Raw genomic sequence first — 21,851 nt, 5'->3', positions numbered from 1 at the left:
CGGGGTTTAGACTCTACCCAAGATATCATTTGATGATAGGACTACACCGGTCACACCTGTTGTTCCCATGGCAAAGTAATCAGGTACGTCAAAAATAATCTAAGCATTATGTATCTCGCATGCGACACCCATAACTAGTAAAATAACAAATAAGTTTAGAAATGTTGGGTTTTTCAAATTCTCACCATTTTCTGTCTTGTCAGCATCTTTCTTACCATCAACAGGCTGGAATTCTCCATTTTCTTCAATAATATCTTTATCTTTCTCTATGTCGATTTCTTTCATTTTTTCAGCCATCACATCTAAATAGGTGTCGCTCTCAGCACTGTTATTAGTATCCGTTTCTGTATCATGAGTTTCTGATGGCTGGCTACTTACACTTTCTGGTTGCTGGCTACTTTCGTTTTCTGATGGCTGGCTACTTTCGTTTTCTGATGGCTGGCTACCTTCGTTTTCTGATGGCTTGCTACTTTTGTTTTCTGATGGCTTGCTACTTTCGTTTTCCTCTAATTCAACCTCCGACGCTGTATTACAGACAGCTTGATCGGATTCAACAGCCTCCGGGTCAACTTTTCCACCTTCTGATTTCAACTCCTCAGAATTTTGTGTTTCATCAACATCTTTGGTTGCATCACCATTACTGAAGAAAGCGTGTATATCACTGCCTTCCTCCGTTTTCAATTCGACGCTAAATTCCGCGTCTTCCGACGAGACAAATTTCACTTGAAGAGTTCTATCAGCTGTAGCATTCTCAAATTCATTGGTAGTCTCTTCTGTCCAGACATTCAGACCATGCAAACGACACTTATACGACAATGGAGGAGTTTCTACATCAGCTTTAGAAGACTTTTTAATCCGATCTACAGACACTGTATCGGTATTCCCATAATCTACAAACCGGACAGTGACATCATCATCGTTAATGACTTCTACTCGTGCACGGTACCACATGTCATCATCTGTAAACTTCGCCACGCAGACGGATCCAATCTTTGTCTCTTTCAAAGAATTACTCGATTCCGAATAATTCTCTTGTAATTTTTCAGACAACTGTGTCAATTTTTCTTCTTCGCTTACCAGTTGTATATAGAAGACGCCGTCACCATCTGTATGGGACACGTAGCATTGGTCGGTTGATGGAGACTGGGCTGGATAATCGGAAATAACTTCACCTTCTTCCTCAACATCATCTGCTTCCTCACATACACTCAGATCAGCATCATCTTGCAAGACGTCTGCCAAACTCCTGGTAACAACCACCATATAAGGAGAAGATTTGGTAACAAACTCAATATTCAGCTCTTTACCTTCTGTCATAGCTGTAAATTTCTCTTGTTTTTTTTCTGTCCATTTTCCAGCATTGTTCAATTTACATTCGTAAGCCAATGCAGGATGATGGATAAATTTTTTCTCCATGAATTTAATATCATGGGATTCCACGAATGAGCAATTTCCAAAATCGCAAAACAGAACTTTTGTATTGCTATCATGTGTTTCTTCAACGATGGCTCGATACCACAAATTATCTTCAGGAAATTTGGCACAGCAGGGTTGTCCAATCTTTAAATCGTAAGCGACTTCTGCTTCATCTGAATTATAGTAGGCCTGTAAATCATGACTGATGTTATCGAGGACGTCGTCATTTTGGTTCAAATGAAGATAGAATCTCCCATCATCCTCGGTGTGGCTCACACATCCAAGTATTATTTTACTGGGCGCCATTTGTTGCAGGAAACTTTTCACATCTGCTCTCATTAGTATTCGGGATAATTCATGGCCATCACAAGTTAATTTAACCATATATGGACAAGTATCCGATTGAAAGTTGACTGTTATTTCTTTCTCCATGTAAGCGTCTAATAAATTTTTTGCGTCCTGAGTCCAATTATTCATTCCGTGGACTTTACAATGATAAGCATATGGTGGTACATCGAGTAATTCTTCTGGAAGTTCTTTCAGGTCGTTAACAGGAAGTGAATCTCCATTTCCAAAATCAACAAAATGGACATCAACCTTGGGCCCAACTTTCGTAACGATGGCTCGATACCAGGCTTTATCTTGAGAGAACAAGGCGGCGCAGGCATAACCCGAATTCAATCTCTCCGGAACTTCTTCAATCGGAAACTCTGCTATTTTATTGGAGAGTTCATCAATCTCTTCCGCATCTCTGGCTAGCTGTACGTGAATTGTATTATCTGAATCCACATGTGAAATAAAAGCTGCCACGTCTTCTGTTGGTAACACTGCCTTGGCGTAAACTCTTGGTCGAGGTGGATTCATCAGTAAATCTGCAATGTCTTTTCCACGTTTTGTTTTCGCCTCAACTTCAAACGGTTGGTCCTCGGACAGGAAGTTAAGAGTTATCTCATCTGTCATGTCATTCAAACGACCTTCAATATCGGCATTCCAATCGGTCAGATTTTTCATCTTGCAAGGAAAAGCCTGAATGGGATCCTTCATCATTGGAAGCGTACATTTTCTTAAATCTTTGGATTGGACCTCGTCGCAATTTCCATAATCAACGAATCGGACAGTGACCTTTGTTTCCTCGGCGGCTTCTACAGTACCACGATACCAGTTCTGATCCACTTTGAATTTGGCACAGCAAACGAGTCCTTTCTCTAGAGTAGTTTTGGACGAAAACTGAGCTGCTGTTTTTCCTTCTCTTTGCATCAATTTAGCCAAATTAATGATTTCTTGTTCCATATTTGACAACTGGACATAAAAGACTCCATCTGAGTCAATGTGTGTTATGAAAGCCTTCATCTCATTGGCTGGTTTATTTGGATATGTATATTGCTTAGGAACAGGTGGTGCGCTGATTCTTTTTGCCAAGTCTGCGTCAACAAGTTTATCTCCCAATTCTTCCCCGTCAATCGTGATAATAACGGAGGCTGCCGAAATAAAACCACACGTCAATTCTCGATCTAACGCTAGAGACTCTAACATACTTGTTGCTTCTGCTGACCAATCAGGACCAGGTTGAGGAGCTAAATCATCCAATGAGCATTCGATTCCGAATGGGGGAATGTCTGTAACATCTGGTGGTAGAAAACGTAGGCCATCTTTTTCAATATTTTCTGAGTTTCCATAATCTACAAATAACACTTTGACCTCTGACCCTTGACAGTTCATGACCTTTGCCCTATACCACTCTCCATCTTCTGCAAACAACGCCGTGCAGCCATCTCCGGGACAAACGTCTGGAACGGATTCATTGGTAGAACAGAAGTCTTGTAATTTTTTCGATATTTCTGCAAGTTGGTCATCAATGCCGGCTAATTGGAGGTAGAGTTTGCCTGGGGACACAATAAAACTGGTGTAGGCTGGGACGGGTTTCACTCCCACGGGGACCTTAGTGGGCTTAAACTGACATGGTGTAAGGGGGATAACTGGAGCACGAGGTATATCAGCAGGGGAAGCGGACAACAACATTGCTGTAATGGACTGTGATTCATCGATTATATCTATGGTATGAATGTCCCCGTTTACAGACAAAACATTTATCATTAATTCTTTTTCAACGACCATGTCATTTAATTTATCGGCCAATTCCGTTCCTGTATTTTCTATGTCCAGTTTACAGTGAATGGCCTGAGTTGGGAATGATAAAAATTCTTCTTTTAAAACACAAATGTCGTCTGCACTAACCGTATCATAGTTTCCGTAATCAACAAAACATATACGAATATTATTACCATCGCAACTCAATATTTCTGCTCGATACCAGGCACCATCTTCGTTGAATTTAGCAGCACACGGTGATCCTGGCTTAGGGGTTATTCTTTGTCCTTGACCTTCAGAATAAGCGACTTCTAGCTGTTCCATGATCTGATCCAAATTGTCAAGAAAATGAGACAACTGACAGAAAAAACTGTCCACAGCGTCCACATGAGAAACGTAAATTTTACCCGAATCGTTTGGAGATAGCTTTACAGCATTTGGAAATCCCGATTTGTATTGTCCACCTGAATTTGATTGGTTGGTATTCGGTCGTGCCACCCCAGCCTTAACAAGTTTTTCTTCTATATTTTCGTCACCCTTATAAATTTCAACAATTACAGCATTCTTATCTTGGCGAATAAAGTGGCACATAGCTCCATCTACGGTGAATTCCTCTAAAAAATCTTTGGCATCAACGATCCATGAATTGGAAGATTGCACTGGTCGAATTTTATCTAATCTACAATGAAGAGCATATGATGGTATTTCCAAGTATTCTTGCGGAACTTTGATTAATGCCGCGATTGGAAGCGTGTCTGTGTTGCCGTAATCTGTGAAGAGAATAATGGCCGTGCTTCCTGTTAATGATTGAACAACACCGCGATACCAGGATTCATCTTCAGAATATTTCGCAAGCACTGGAACTCCTGGCTGAACATTTGTGGCAACAACTCCATTTTCGTCACAGTAAGTCTGCAGACTCTCCGTCATTTCTTCTAATGAATCGTGTTTTTCTGAAAGTTGAATCCAAAAACTATTGGGACTTTCTGCCCAGGAGACGAAAACCGAACTTTTAGACGGAAAGCTAATTTCTATGTCACCATAGGGATTTACACTTTGATTTAAGGAAGAAGGCAGAACCAAGTTCGTTTTTATGAGTTTCTCACCAATGTCTGAACCTTCAACTGAATCAATAAGGTTTACAATATAAATTTGACCTTCCCTACCTATGATTTTAATTTCCATTTCTCGATCATATATCCATTTCTCGAACTCGTCAATAACCTTGCTACTCCAACTGTTGTCTAAAGGACAAACGTTGCCTAACATACATTCAACAGCCTGACTCGGTAAATCATGCAAATCTGGTGCAAGTTCTTTTAATAAATTTAACGAAACAGTCTCAGAGTTTCCATAATCTACAAAAAAGACGTCAGCACTTTGGGAATCGGACGAAGTTACAATGGCGCGATACCACAAATCATCTTCAGTAAATTTAGCAGCACAAATTGTTCCTGGTATGGGACTGCGTAAGAGATGTGCATTTTCTGGCATTTTCTCATAGGTGGCGCTCAGTCTCTCCACAATAACTTGTAAACTATCGGCATTCTGGGCAGGTTGACACCAAAATTGAGATGGTGACACCGAAAAGATGATACTAACGTCATACAATTTGCCTATGGATAATTCTAAAACGCGAAATCGTGAGTCATTATCTCCTGCACAGTTCACTGTGTTGTCACTTGTGTTGCCCTTGGAAACAGTTACCTGTAGCTTGTCGCCTGAATTGTCCATACGAATTTGTCGTTTCATATCAAGAACTGTGTCTTCCTCCACACACATGCTGTTAGTCTTTACTCCAAATGTTTCGTTGATAAATTCTCCGTCCTCACTAATCAACTTGATAAGATATATCTGATCATCCTTATGTTTGGTTTTAAAACAAGCCGTGAAACACTGATCAAGGGCAATATCTTCAAACTGGGCCGTGTGCTCAGGGGGCCAGAATCCCTGTAGAGGTGAAACACCAGCTAGAGCGCATGTCAGGGCCTGGGCTGGAAGATCCAGTAGATCTGGAGCTATTGATTTGACTTTCGTCGCAGCGACTATTTCCGTATTACCATAATCCACAAAAAATACTTCCACTAGGTTATCAGCCGTTAACCCTGAAAATATCAGAAAAAACTTTTAAACAAATCTTCTATTTAAAATTACTTGGAATGGTAAGGAGATAGAAATTGACTTTTACGTCGATTTGACACAAACTAGGTCATTTCAGGACTGATAAACATTGTACACTTTCACTTCAATAATGAGAAGAAAACCTTAGGAATTGTGGGGTGGGAACAACACTTTCAACAACAAATCTGCTAATTGCAGACTCTTTAGGAGATTGTTCTATTGAAAGAGAGGGGTTGTTGGGTGGCCGAATGGTTAACGCATGCACGTTGGATCAGAAGATCTGTCATTGAGTACGGTGGCGTGGTTTCAATTCCACGAATGGGGTCGCCAGTCCAACATCATGGGTTTTCTTCGGTTCCTCCCCTCCCCCACTGCTAATGACCCCTACCCTTACGCACAAGCAAATAATTGAAATAAAATTAAAACAAATGTTGGTCCCGAAATGACCTAGTTTGTGTCGAGTGGACTTTATACCCCATGTCCCTCTCTATTGAATGAGTCAGTGGTGTGCTTGAACATCCGACACGCATGATCATTCAATAGATCTTGTGATTTCAACGGCCAATTGTACGTCCCTTGTTGAAATAAACTGGTGTTTGACATCCTACATTTCTAAACGACAGGCCGTATTATTTTATTTCACAAACCCTGGGAAAAGCATAAAGACAAACCTGTAATTTTAGCTCTGTACCAATTTTCATCCTCATCAAATTTTGCAACACACGCTTGGCCTACAGCAAATGACTTCATTGCCATCTCGCCTTCTTGAAGATTACCATAGCGACCAAAAATGTCGTCCATTAAGCTATTTAGTATTTCTGTACACGAGTCGAGCTGTACTTGGAAATGTTGTGGACTTGCGATATGAGTCACATGAATTTTCATCAATGCACCGAGACTGATGTCCTGATCTTTAAATGGCGCTGATAAACTCTTGTTTCTAGCACTCATGGTATTTACCCCGGCCCCACCAACACCATTTGGCCTACAAAAATGAAATGAAAATAAATTGGGAGTTTAAACATCCTACTGTTCTGCTCCGACTGAGCTAACAGAGATGAGCCTACGCCATGCAGTGTGCTAGGAGGGAAATTTTGCCCCGGACAGCGGCACTACTGCTTACTTGCCGAGGACATGTTCTACCTGTGATATATGTTACCTTGCTCCGTCAGAAATTGTACTTTAAGCCAACACAAACTGAACAGATCTGCTACATGTTAATGAACTGAAATGAAATGGGGTTTAACGTCCTACTGTTCTGCTCCTATACTGGGCTAATGAAGACGGACATACGCCATACAGTGTACTATGAGGGAAATTTTGCCCGGGCAGCGGCACTATCGCCTACTCTTATATCGAATTCCAACTGCCAAGTGATCTTTTATGTGCATTCTAATGTATACACGGGACCTAGGTTTAGACAGCTGTCCTTGTCAGGCCCTCCGTTCTGCACCACTGACAAGGGGAAACCACGTTGGAAAATCCAGATGAACTTTCTTGGCCAATGCAGGGATCGAACACCCGACCTCCAGGCTAGCGAGCCAGCGTCTTAACCACCTAGTCACCGTGGCTCCGCTACATGTTAATACACGTACCCACAAGTAAAATACTAAATTATTGAAATAAAATTAAGATATATGTTAGTCCCGAAATTATCTTGCTTGTGCAGAGTGGACATTAATATCTCTCTCTCTCCACAATTTCTGTATTTAGCTCAGTTTGTGAGATAGGCGACTCTAGATGAATTTTACAGGGGAAGACAACTCATGACTTTTAAAGACCCAGGTAAACTGATCGTTCTCAATTTATTTTAATTACTTTATACTTTAAGAACAGGGCCCTTATTCACGAAAACTTAAAACTAAGATACAATCGAAATTTTAAGAAATACTGCAATTCGATTGGCTGACCAGTAAAATCAATTTGCATATATCCAATGAAGTTGCAGTATTTCTTAAAATTTCGGTTGTAAATTAGTTTAAGTTTTCGTGAATAAGGGCCCAGAACCGGGATAACCCAACGGTCATCTTATTTCTACTTACCTTTGACTGTACATTTTTAATTAATAATACACATAATATTGACAATAATATTGATGGGAGATAACTCTAGCCACAATCAAGAATATTACATTCTAATCTGTTACAGATGAAATCTGGAAAGTAAAGAAAAAAAATACAAATTATTTTATAAATCAAGAATGCTTTTAAAGCGATAATTTCATATTTTAAAGGGTTTTTTTTAAAATTTATTAAAATAAAGTCTTAAAATAGATGGTATCCATAAACAGTTCTACCTTGTTAAAGAATAATCCTATTAATCTTATAATTCACTATTGCCAGTTGAGAAATTGGCAAAAATATCATTTTCAACTTCAAATACAAACGTTTGAACATAGCTATTCCATGGAGGTAATAGGAAAACAAGGGAGGTAATTGTGTTATTATTTCCTGTGTCAATGATTTTTAAGGGTGGGAAATAATGCCCATGATCGTATAATAGTGAGTTGATAACCTATTGAGCAAAAGACATAGAAATAATTATGTTTTGACTTTCTTAGAAAATATGAAATTCTCGCTTTCAGAGGCCATTTTGTTTTTCACTGGTTTAGCAGGTCTGAAAACAAAAGCAACAGGTACAGTTGTAGCTTTTTTTCATAGTCATTTGAGATCCTACAGCCTGAAAGGCCAAACCAATTCAATTCTCTGTTCTTGTTGATAATTTGATAAATAAATTGTCACTTCAATTTGTTTCAAATTTCAGAACTTAAACAATTTGGAACTAAATGCTTTTGAACAGCGCAAACAAGTACTTTTGGTTTTTAGATTAGTTTATTCCCCAAACAAATAAGAAGCAAACCTTTAAGGTGTTCCGTTCCAACAAAAGACCAAATTGGAGTTGCCCTACCTAAGAGAGAAATGGGCTATAATGTCTTCTCGACACAAACTAGGTCATTTCGGGACTAATATATGGTTTAATCTTATTTCAATAATTCGCTTGCCTGTAGGGGTCTTTAGCAGTGGGAGGAAACCGGAGAACCTGGGAAAAACCCACGAGGTTGGACAGACAACCCTACTTGTCACGTACAACCGGGGAATCGACCATATCCAAGAGAAACCACATTCCATCCCAATAGGTATGCAAATACCAATAACATTAACCCACAGAAGTGAGGATGTGTGAGAGCGGGGGAAGAGATATCAATTTGGATACAAATACGCGTCATACGATTAATTGAACATTAAAGGTTTTTTTTCTTTAATCAAAATTAACTTCATTAGGAGCAACGGTAGCTCGGTGAGTAAGCAGCGAGCACCACAGAAGTTTTGGGAGAATGTCTCTCACTAACCTACAGCTGTGTGCAATACCGGCATCGGAGTTGGCCGGGAAAGGTCCTCAAGATTTTAGGACATTGGTTTCCCCATGTCATCGGTGCAGGATGGGAGGGACAGCAGAAAGACAACTTATCCCAATAACAGACAACTCATATCCCGAGATAGAAGATCATTCAATAGTTGTATTTGTTTTAATACAATTGTTTACTATAAAGACCACTAGGGCCAATCTGATTTTCAAATAAAAAAGTGTTGTTTTAATAAAATTGATTTTGTTGTCATAATAAAATTGATTTTGTTGTCATAATAAAATTGATTTTGTTGTGATTTTGTCCTAATAAAATTGATTTTGTTGTGATTTTGTCCTAATAAAATTGATTTTGTTGTCCTAATTTAAATTGATTTTGTTGTCCTAATAAAATTGATTTTGTTGTCATAATAAAATTGATTATGTTTTAATAAAATTGATTTTGTTTTAATAAAATTGATTTTGTTGTCATAATAAAATTGATCTTGTTGTCATAATAAAATTGATTTTGTTCTCATAATAAAATTGATTTTGTTCTCATAATAAAATTGATTATGTTTTAATAAAATTGATTATGTTTTAATAAAATTGATTTTGTTTTAAAGGCTCAATACCACTCTTGTTGTAACTGAATAATATGCCCCAATCTTTATTCTGGTCAACAAATTGTACTATTTTAGAATATTTCAATTAATTGTCAATTGATGATACAAATTTCATCTTAACACACCTTATTTAAAAATTTTGAAAAATTCAACATAATGGTTTGAAACGTCTAACATAAACCTTTTCAAATGAAACCTCGATTTAAAAATATTTTCGAACCCTCTGGACAAGTAAAATAGGGTGTAATGGATAATTTACACAACAGTTAGGACATTTAAACATCTGGTACTTAAATAGAGATATTATTTATTTTCTGGAGCTTTCAAGCCAGCAAGAGTGTTATTGTCCCATTAATAAAATTGATTTTGTTGTCATAATAAAATTGATCTTGTTGTAATAATAAAATTGATTTTGTTGTCATAATAAAATTGATTATGTTTTAATAAAATTGATAGTTGTGTTTGTTTTAATAAATTGATAGTTGTGTTTGTTTCAATATTTTATTACATTGTTGTTTTAATAAACTGATACAATTTCCAGATTTATTTGATATATTGGGTTTGGCGACCAGACTGAAGGGGGAACCACGTCGGGAAATTTACTTTCTCAGCCAACACAGGGATTGAACAAAGGACCTCCGGGTTAGCGAGCCAATGCTTACTCACTGAGCCACTGTGGCCCCTAAGCTATCCCAGTTCACAGTTGGAATTTGAAATAAAGAGTATGCTAGGCAGTAGACACTGTAGTTAGTAGACGTTCAACCTCAGCTCATTTCATTTGTCACGGAACGGGAAAGGAAAAAGTTTTCTTAGAGTTCAGTGAAGTCACAAGTCATGCTTACAATATATATATAGTATATAGTGAAATTAGTCAGTTTCGTCGTATCAATAATGTGTGTCCTGTTTATGCCAAATTATGGTTGGACTTAGCAATGAAAAAGTGATGTGTCACTTGAAACGAATCCTAGCGTATTCATTACCAGGCTAATTCATTACCGGTAAAATCAGCGTATTCATGACCAGTATATTATAGGGTTGATTGGTCGGTATATAAAGGTGCTAATTAGTACTCATCAGTGCCAATGTCTATGGGTGTTAATTAATCAATTAAGACAAGACAATAGAAGGATTAACAAGGTATTTATTATATATTTTAAATAGTCATAATACAAACAACAGTTGAAATATTTCATATTCGAAGGAGCTTTTACGGGTTTCCATTTTGACGTCATTTTCGGTCATGCGCAGACATTGGCCTTATTCTTAGACTGAAACCCATAGGCCAATCAGTGTGTGTTTTTTTGTGAAAATACCGTCGTACAGTAAGCTTCTTTTACATAAAATGGAACTGAATGCCATTTCTATATACTCGTAAGGTTTACCGACCGACGGCAGAAAGCGATATTTACAAAAACTTCGATATAGGAAAGATACGGCAAGTTTACCAGACCCGTAATTGGCCGTTTGGAATTGAAACAAGTGGATGACTGATCCGTGCTCAATGGCCCGAACTAAAATTAAGCGAAGTTTATTACGCCCTTTATGGTCAAACAGATGTTATATATTAATTACGGGACTATTAACACAAAAGATTTATAAAAATGGTCTATCCTATTTACATTCAACTGCCGATTGGACAGTTTTTTGCGAGGTTGATATATCGTCTGCTAGAGCTATAGCACTGCATGCCACAACCCTACGTACTTGACACAAAACACTGTACTATGTTGGTCTTTGTTTGAGGCTGTCGACTTGAAAATAATTCCAGCTAATAATACTATAAATAGTATGCAATATGCAAATAAGATTGTTTATGCATGCGTGCTGTTAGCCAATTAATAGCTATTGTAAATTTCCACGCGTTTTGACGGCTCTTACCAATGATAAAATAGTTGTTTGGTGCACGGGGTAAAACTTCAGCCATTTTTATAAATTTTTCTCTTGATTGATGGGATATGAATAACAGAAAGAATAAAACGACGATCAAGTTGAATCTGTGAATATTTTTTAAAACGTTTTTTTTCTCTGTTAATTGTAGTCACATAAATCGTCTTGGCTCAGCTTTTGGCACTCAGTGAAATTTTAATCCAATCAGTTTATCTTGCCGCAACCAAGAAGAAGAACGATACATTTTATCAATTTCTAATTCAGTATTTGGTTCAGAGAACAACTGTTGAATGAAAATATGTAACTGGACTCGGTGCATTCTATACATCGTGATTATTATTTGTTCTCTTTATTATTAGATGTGCTACGTCGTGCTTAAATTTTAATATCGTCTTGAATAATTCTTTTGTGGAACCGCAGGTCACCATCTCTAATTACCCATTCTATAATTTACTCTTATGCTAGGATGACCCATGTACTCACAGAAATACAGTCCACCGCTGATAGTTCGAGACTACCACTGAAGCGCGCACATTCGCCGTGCCGAGACCAACTTACTGACAGTGTGATACTATAAATAGCCATGGCACGTGCAATTCTCTACAAATCTATTAACTATTACAGCCGTAAAAAAATTATTGTTGACGATTTTGAATAGCAGTGAAATTAAGCTTCTTGGTTATTACAGCAGATTGAGTAATTACGTTCGTTTCATTTTTTAAATCGCTTTATCTTTAACTGTACCGTTAAGAGCGGCATCTTTTGGTTTAGTACAAATAATATCTCTGAATCACTCGGGTTAGACAGGAACATGATACTAGCAGTAGTTTCATTTAACTTTTACAAGCTTCTTAAAACGATTGTTGAGCTACCTAACGTGCTTATTTCTAAATTCAATTTCTTGTTCTAGCTTTCTGTTATGTTTCGTAAAAAAGTAGTCTTGATTATCCCGACCTGTCAATCAGACGTAGAATGGTCGATAGACTGGTTAAGCGAGACTTATTTCAAAACAAGGGCACGTAACCTATCTTTTACTCAAAAGTGTCTGGATGTTATGGACGACTCTTGGAAGCAGTTTTCAGTCTATTATTTATACATGATTAATGGTCATAGCTTATTAAGTACAACATGATCGTTTATTTAGTGACTATAATTGTGTGAAACTGATTTGAGGCTTGGCATATATATACATATTGTGGCGTAATTGTCGAGATATATGGAGATATTTATTTATGGTGGGTCACCCTACTTATGCTCTATTTCATGGCATTTATATACCGACCAATCAACCCTATGCTATAATATACTGGTCATGAATACGCCGATTTTACCGATAATGAATACGCCTGATACCCTTGAAACGCGGTTTGCCTTGTAAACCTTCAGTACTAGTGTTACGCAAAATAAACAAACCCACACTCATTTCCACTGAAAAAACACTTTCCTGACATCGTAATTAATCAATACTGTTTCCCGCGCTTCCTCAGACAGCCCCACCAGCGACTTGGACATGTCAAAAGAATTCAATTCAATTGTCATGTTATTACGAAGTTGGTGTATAGTTTTTGTTCGGCCAAAAGAAAGGACTCGCGTGCCACTAAAATCCCGTATTGCTTAATTAGAATGTTATTCATGAATCCAGGCGTGTTGTCCAAAAGATTATTCTTATTTCTCAGACTTACCAATTCCAATAACATTTTGTACCCATGTGGCAACAATTATCCAATGCGCATGCGTATGAACCAGAGGTACACGGACACAGATCACTAAAGATTTCCCCATTGACTCCAATGTTAATTCTCGTATCTTAGACCGGCTCTAACTTTTTCCCAAATTTTCGTTGGGTTGAACGCTTTCTACCACAGATGGAGCAACATGTGGCAACCACTTGCCCAAAAGCACGTATGAGGTTCTTCATGAAAAACTTGAGATACACAAGCTGGAAGTAGAGACAAGTAAACATGCAATTTCAGGCCCTACATTTCAACCTAACCAACCTCTCAACTCTTGTATCCTTCCGCATCAAAATTATGAATATTCACCAAAACCTGGCAGAAAATGTATTTTCAAACCCTTTTCCTCGATTCTACACCAAAAAGTCAACAAAAATCGCCATGCAAAAGGAGGAAAAAGGGAGAGGAAGACTAAAATAGCTTTGGCCCTTGTTTCGTAGGAATATTTGGTGATCTGTGTCCACACGACTTGGAAGACTCGGTCATCCAGATATAACGTCTTTAAAATAAGCTAAGATAAAATGATATAAATTATGATAATTGTTTAGATATGTAACAATTGTCGTCTTGCCGTAGTGTTGCGATTAAATGAATGCATAGTCAAGTATAGACCGTATGACTTTCTAGAGGGGGTATCTATTGGGAGCATCAATTGTTTACATTCTATGGTTACCTAATTATATTTTATATCCAAAGTATAGATATGTTTATTGGTATATTCTATATATTAGATTAAATATTAAATACGTACATAATTATTCAGTTAATCAAATTATGATTATAAATATTTGGTTCGAATTTGTATGTGTACTTTATTAGTTACTCCTATAAATCGTGGTCTTTCGTCTGGGATCAAGCATGGCAGCCAAATTTGTGCGTTGCGGAAAGGGGTGAAGTCAAAAAGGTATTGTGTTATAAACATATATTTTTGGTTGTAATTATCAGTTAATATGTCCATCACATAACTAAGTATATGTCAGTATTCTTATTTGATATGTATAATTGCGTTTTGGGTTTGAAATCTTGTGTATTTATTAGCTGTCATGCAGGCACTGTCAAACGCCGTTTCCTAGCTAACAATATTACGTAGTTTGTACGTTGTGCTATAGTTATTATCGTATATCAATTAGTACCGTTTAGTAATTCTGTTAACTTTTGTTATTTCAGTTTTCACATATGTGTATGTGTGTGTATATTCAACTTGATATTCATCATATAATCAACTTAGAATTGTCTGTCAACTAAATGATGATATAAAGAGAATTCATTGAACCCTAAAACTTGTATGTTGAATTTGTTGATTATTCCGGTACACATTTAGTAAAAGGCTTGCGCCTTAATCCCAGAAGATTGCGCAGAGCATCACACCTCTGTTCATTTGTGTTTGGCTGCCTGCGTAACGAGGTGTGCTGTTACAAGATATAATACAAAATGAAATATAGGGTTTAACATCCTACTGTTCTGCTCCGACTGGGATAATGAAGGCGGGCATAAGCTAGGTCATTTCCGGACTACCATAAGATCGTTTATATACTATTCAAAAAAAGTAGGGGATATTTGATTTTTAAGTGTTATTAAAGTCACCTAATGAAACTGACGAAGAAACAAATGACAAAATGAAATGAAGTTCACATTCATCGATTTATTCCAAATGATCGTTAGACACAGACTGACCATTATAAGGGTAAAATGATACCCGGGGTCAAACAGCAAAGTTACCACAGCATCACAACCAAGTCAGTAACGGGTAAATCCTCCTCTGTTTGCCAAACAAGCATTGATCCGACGTGGCATACTCCTAATGAGACGTCTAAGGTCATTTTGGTCCAGATTGTCCCATTCCTGTTTCAACGCAGCAGCAAGTTCTTGGACATTGGCAGGACGTTGTTGACGTAACCTCTGTCCAAGCATGTCCCAGACATGCTCGATGGGGGAGAGGTCGGGACTCAGTGCTGGCCAAGGTAATGTGGTGATGTTCTGTTGTTGGAGGTAACCTGTAACGATCCTGGCCCTGTGACATCTTGCGTTGTCATCCTGGAAGATGAAACGGCGGCCATGACGTCGTGCGAACGGCACAACATGGACTGCCAAGATGTTGTCCCGGTAGTACTGGCCTGTAACACGCCCTGCAACAACATGTAAAGCCGTTCTTCCAGCAACAGTGATGCCTCCCCACACCATAACAGAACCACCCCCAAATCGATCATGTCTGATGACGTTAACGTCTTGGAAGCGCTCGTTTCGACGACGCCACACCCTCCTACGTCTGTCCAAAAAATCAACAGTGAACCTTGACTCATCTGAAAACATCACATTGCTCCAGCGTCGATTATCCCAGTGTTGACGATCCCTACACCAACGACGTCTTGCCTGAATGTGATGATCTCTCAAACAAGGGATCACGCGAGGACGTCGGGCGCGAAGGTGACCCCTATGCAGTCGATTCCGAATCGTCTGGCCACTCACTCTCACACCAGTGTCTGTTTGAAGACGAGCGCTGATCTGATTTGCTGTGATGACACGATTTCTCAAGGCCAAGGTACGGATAAATCGATCCTGGGCTTGAGTTGTCGCCCTTGGTCGACCTGAGCGTGGTCTGTCCTGTACTGATTGTGTATCACGGTATCTGGACCATAGCCTGCTTATGAGAGACTGAGAAACAATCATCGTCCGCGCCACAACCGCCTGTGTTGTGCCGATCTGTAGCATGCCAAGGGCACGTAACCTTTCATTTTGGGTAAGTCGACGCATATCAAAATTTGTTTTCTGGTCACTAAAACAATTAAACTGATGTTTCCACCCTGGAATTCAATGCCACAATGACTGTAACATTCAAAGTCAGAGTCGTGCAAATCTTGGGTTGGACCCCCATGATGATCCCAAGCATCACCTGCATTCCATGCGGTAGCTATTGGTGCGTTTGGGCGTCACATGTAACTGGAAATGTTTCTTCTGTTAGGTTCTATAGTGACTTTTTTCGTAGTCATTTGCATATTTTAGTATTATGCCCCCAAAATCAAATATCCCCTACTTTTTTTGAATAGTATATTTTAATGTAGGCTAGGCTAATATAATGAATACCAAATAAATATGTGTGTAGAGTTTAGAATTCATTTCTTAACAAACTGGAAAAAAAAAAAATGAAAGAAGAAAAGAACTGTTTGGATTAATTGTATTCCAAGAATGAAATTTTGATGAATAGGAAGTTTTCCAACAATTTAAAATTTTGATGCCGAATAAAAATATAGAAATTTTAAAATGCTTAAGATCTTTTGTATATCTTTCGTTCATGCCATTCATTATAAGTTTTCTATCTGTATACTTATGTACATGTATGTAGATTTTGTTATGGCCTGACAAGGACCGCTGTCTAGTCGTTCGGATGCTACGAAAAGTCGAGGTCCCGTGTAGATTGGCGTGCACGTAAAAGATCCCTTGGCAGTTGGAATTCGATAAAAGAGTAGGCCATAGTACCGCTATCCGGGCAAAATTTCCCTCATAGCACACTGTATGGCGTAATGCCCGTCTTCATTATGACATTAGCCCAGTTCGGAGCAAAACAGTAGGATGTTAAACCCCCAAACTATCTATGTATACTTATGTACAAATGTTTTTAGATTTTATTATTCATATAAATATGTATATAACCTAGGTTTTTTATGCAATAAAGTTTCTTTTTACAGAAAGGAGAGTTATTGCCTTTCTCATCAGAAAGTGTACCGAATATACAATATACGGTAATGGATATTAATTTAGTTTGCTGTAAATAACAATAGGCGATCCAGGATTTATAAATGCGAAATAATTTGTTAACTTGCCAAATAAATGGGAAATGGAATTAGGTATTCCAAAAAATGTTACATAATGCTTAGTATTTCGTTTCTGAAATGAAATAAAATGGCATTTAACTTCCTACTTTTTGCGACTAGGATCACGAAAGCGGACAAGCCATTACAGGGCCTCTTTTTTGTCCCACTGGAATGACTAGACGCTGTGTACTTTTTAGGCGTCTTAAAACCCGAAATTTTCAAAGACTAACTTTTTCCTGCAGACCCCCCCCTCCATTTCTATCGTGGCATCATGTTTTTATACCCGTGTGTTATTGCGATAACTGGCATTAAACTGGAAAACACACGTTTTTGAAGTTTATAGGCGCACATGTATAGGTTAACGACCTGGCTTGCCGTCTCTTTAATGTATCGTCAGAGCTCACTGAAATAAATTGAAATAGGGTTTAACGTTCAACTGTTATGCTTCGACTAGACTATATATAACGAAAACGGGAAAATGAAATGGTGTTTAACTTCTTACTGTTCTGTGCCAACTGATGGGCTAATGAAAACGGGTAGCGATGGGCGTAGGAGAAATTTGATCAAAATGGTTATTTCCCGCAGTTGCCGGCGTGATTTCCCCTTGTCAGTAATGCAGGATGGAGAGCCTGGCAAACAGGACAGTGTCTAGTGCGTCGGATGAGATAAAAAAAAACAAAATCCTGTGTACACATTGGCGGGAACGTTATAAAAGAACATTTCACAAAGATGGAGTTCAAAATAAGAGTATATTACAGGCCATGGATTGTACCCATCTTCATTAGTTCAGTCGGAGCAGATCAGTTGGACATTAAAGCCCATTTTACTCATCCACCCGTATCTCTGTTAGCTTTCTGATCATTTGGGACGCATTATCGTTACTTCTTTGCCTATTTTCCGACGTGGTTTCCCCTTGTCAGTGGTGCAGAACGGAGGGTCTGACAAGGACAGCTGTCTAGTCCGTCGGATGAGACGAAAACCGAAGTCCCGTGTATACATTGGAATGCACGTAAAAGATCCCTTGGCAGTTGGAATTCGATATAAGAGTAGGCGATAGTGCCGGTGCCCGGGCAAAATTTCCCTCATAGCACACTGTATGGCGTATGCCCGTCTTCATTAGCCCAGCATAGGAGCAGAACAGTAGGACGTTAAACCCCATTTCATTTCATTTCATTTACTTCTTTGCCTGATATTTAAATAAAACTTGAAATAAATATCCATTATAGATCTAACGTAAGGAAGAACATCAATGGCATACATGTATTATATTGAATTAGCTGACTGAAAATGAAATGAAATGGTGTTTTACGTCCTACTGTTCTGCCCCTAAACTGGGCTAATGAAGACGGGCATACGCCGTACAGTGTGCTATGAGGGAAATTTTGCCCGGGCAGCGGCACTATCGCCTGCTCTTATATCGAATTCGAACTGCCAGGGGATCTTTTACGTGCATTCCAATATATACACGGGACCTCGGTTTTTCGTCTCATCCGAAGGACTAGACAGCTGTCCATGTCAGGCCCTCCGTCCTGCATCACTGACAAGCGGGAACCACGCCGGAAAATCTGGATGAACTTTCTCGGCCAATGCAGGGATCGAACACCCGACCTCCAGGCTAGCGAGTCAGCGTCTTACCCACGTGATCCCCCAAATTAGCTGACTGAATTCTGACTGGTCGAACTGTAGTAATATCGGACTTCCTTGTGTTTCTTGTGATCGTAAAAATTATAAAACTACAGGTTAGTTTATCTTTACAACTTTATTGTTGGCTTCGAAGCAATCTGATCAAAGTACCGATCTATATTTCGTTTCGTTTTTTTATACTTTCAATGGCCTACACTACATGAAGATCTGACAAGTTATAGCGCTGGGACGTCAGGGGTCAAAAGACCGACTTATGACCCTATGATGTCAGACATTTGATTAACCAATTAGCATTGATGTTACTTGTTGATTACCCGCAGTTCTGTGCAAAACACGCCTAAAGCTCGCCGTGACAGACTGTTTCATTGGCTTAGTCTAACACGAGTTAACAACTTTTCCAGATACAAGTGTAGTAAAGACAAGTAAAACAAAATTTTGAACTATAAAAACGAAACGAAATAGGATCTGTTTTAACCAGATTCTCTTCGAAGGTCCCTCGTTCTCAATAAAGCATAGACGATAGCTGCTAGGAATGTCTGGGTGATCAATGTCTCATCAATTTCGCTCAACACCCTCTTTTATAACCCCCTTATTTATGTACATTATATAGACTTACCTTATATAATAATTTCCTTCCCAAATATGGAATAAACACCCCCATTCTCCCCAAACTATTTGCTCTATCAACCACATGTCATACACAGATATAATTTGATGGATATTTTGACAATGGTAAAGATTTGACTAAAATATCACTGTTTTTTTTCATATATACACGTCATTCACTTTAGTACGTGGGATTTGACTCGATAGAAAGTGTTAACCAAAACAGAACAACACCTCTGCTTTTCGCGAACTAATATCACGGACCTTATAATCCATGCTAATATCAATTTAGTGCTAACTTCAAAGTAACGGGAGGGGGGGGGGGGGGAATGGTTAGCGAGTACGCGTTGTATCATAAGGTCTTTCATTGAGTCAACTAGCGTGGTTTCGATTCCCCGGTTGTAGGGGAGACCGGGGCTAGTTCGACCCCGGGGCAAGTACAACCTTTCTTAAAATCTCAAAAAATAGATGAACCCTTTAGAGTAACCTCCCCTTTTTGTGACTACGTGGTCGCAGCGTTTCCGTTAACGTACATTTGAAGGACGTCAGGTCAAATAAGACGAGCTAGGCCGTGGAAAACTGTTTATGGCAACTGTGAGTATATTTTTTTACAGGTTCTGTCATGTCTATCTTTACAACGTAAATATTATAGCTAAATACAGCAAAAGGTTTAACAATGAACGGCAATGCACCATTTTATTTCTATCATAAAGTAATAAGGTTGTTACAACTGCGGTGATGGTGACAGTGGTGGTGGTGATTGGCTGAAAATACAGAGACAGCCTTTATAAGCACAGTACAAATATAAACCTAACTGTCTTATGTGACTTTTAAATTTCCATGATAAAATGTACAACCATACATACATATCTACACAATATACCAAGTACATAAGAATAGTGAAATAACCACAAAAATAAGTTTTGGCTTAAACAAGTGTCAACATTATAAACAAACATCATAGTTTATGAGAGGGCCTTTACCCAGCAACCATGCCGAATAGACGCTATAATGTGACAATTCTAAACTCTTGCAAAACCAGTATTTATGAATGTGACAACTAATAACAGTAATATAAATACTTTCCCTGATTACTATACTCAACAGTTATATAATAATTTGTGTGCTCACCGTGTTTTATGTCATCCCACAATGAAAATAAACTGGATAAACCAGCGGCATGGCAGCAGCCATGCTCCTTCAATGGCGACCTATCAAGACACGGTCAACCAACTCAAATTAGCATAGCAATTTACTTAAAGAGAAGAACACTGGCTAACAATTCTTTTCAACTAAAAATTACATCTAAATTTAAGACTGGACATTTTAAATGAAACAATAAAACGAATTATATTGATAATTTGCATCTTACACCGGCCTCCTAATCGTGCATAGTCAAGGAGCGACTATAAATACTCTAACAAAGAGCAAATTATACTTTTAAACTAATCTTAAAACTAAATGGACTTAAACTCTAAAGTACATCATAAGATAAAAACAGAGAATTAATCTACATTTCAAAAACGGTTTCTAACAGACCTAGAAATATATGTAGACTAACAACCTAAAAACTGAATTAAGTGAAATTCAAATTTTCAAACACAATAACATGTAATAATTTATACTTTCTTATATTAAACATAGTTCAGGCAATCTAACATATGGTTGTCTATATTAGATGTTATAATGAAGCTGTCACAAATAATGTTACAAGTAGATTTTACAGTATTCCAATCCAATGAGACTTTCATAACAGTCATTCTGATAAGGCTTTCATAAAATAACAGTCACCTCATCAAAACTTTCACAGATTGTCATCTCAAGGAATTCATTAACAGTTGTCCCAATAGTGCCACATGTTTCTTATTCAAATACAGTCCATGCAACATAAAGGTTAACCTACACTGTTTCTTCTATCCTACAGACTCACAATGTCACATACATGTATACTACAATGAAATCAGATATTACAAATCGGACTCTAACAGCATACACAACTTATTTACTGGACATTCCAGAGTGCTTGTTTTGGTTTTGACAGTCACAACGCGCACTAGACCATTTCTATCAGGGTGCACATTTACAACACGTCCTAGAGTATAGGAAGACCGAATATTTCCATCGAGTATCAAAACTATATCCCCAGCACAAACATTTCTTCTGGATTTCACCCACTTTTGTCGCTCTTGGAGAAGTTGTAGATATTCCTTCGACCAGCGTTTCCAGAATATATTAGACAAATACTGAATCTGTCTCTATCGTCGCTTCGCGTAAACGTCTGTTTTATCAAAACTTCCAATAGGCAGAGATTCACCTGCACGTAATAGCAGCAAATGATTTGGTGTTAAGCTATCAAGATCATTTACATTGTTTGACACCTTAGTAATGGGGCGCGAGTTCATTATGGATTCAACCTCACACAGAAAGGTTTGAAGGTTTTCATCATCAAGAGTCACTAAACGTTTACTTAGTAATCCATACAGAATTCTGCGCACAATACGGATTAATCTTTCCCAGACTCCTCCAAAGTTTGACGCGGATGGTGGATTGAAGTCCCATTTTATGTTGTGTTGCAAAAG

The 21,851-nt window shown here is 38.2% G+C and overlaps 1 protein-coding gene and 1 long non-coding RNA gene across 2 annotated transcripts in view; one reads left to right on the top strand and one right to left on the bottom strand.

Annotated features, from left to right (window-relative positions):
* Positions 1–13,204, bottom strand: part of LOC126819013 (tudor domain-containing 6) — a 30,550-nt gene extending 17,346 nt beyond the window's left edge. Inside the window, exons 1-4 of the mRNA XM_050546820.2 lie at positions 13,163–13,204; positions 7,668–7,780; positions 6,297–6,610; positions 186–5,609 (exon numbers count right to left, since the gene is read on the bottom strand). Of these exons, the coding sequence (XP_050402777.1) occupies positions 186–5,609; positions 6,297–6,610; positions 7,668–7,681 (5,752 nt within the window). The 5' untranslated portion in view covers positions 7,682–7,780; positions 13,163–13,204. The remainder of the gene's footprint in view (positions 1–185; positions 5,610–6,296; positions 6,611–7,667; positions 7,781–13,162) is intronic.
* A 519-nt stretch (positions 13,205–13,723) lies between these two features.
* LOC126819023 (uncharacterized) lies at positions 13,724–14,497 on the top strand. The gene is made up of 2 exons (XR_007679466.2): positions 13,724–14,117; positions 14,381–14,497. It is a non-coding gene; the product is annotated as an uncharacterized LOC126819023 (long non-coding RNA).
* Positions 14,498–21,851: the final 7,354 nt, after the last annotated feature.

Source organism: Patella vulgata, chromosome 4 (genome assembly GCF_932274485.2).
Source record: "Patella vulgata chromosome 4, xgPatVulg1.2, whole genome shotgun sequence".
NCBI lineage: Eukaryota > Metazoa > Mollusca > Gastropoda > Patellidae > Patella > Patella vulgata.
This window is presented reverse-complemented; position numbering and strand designations above follow the sequence as displayed.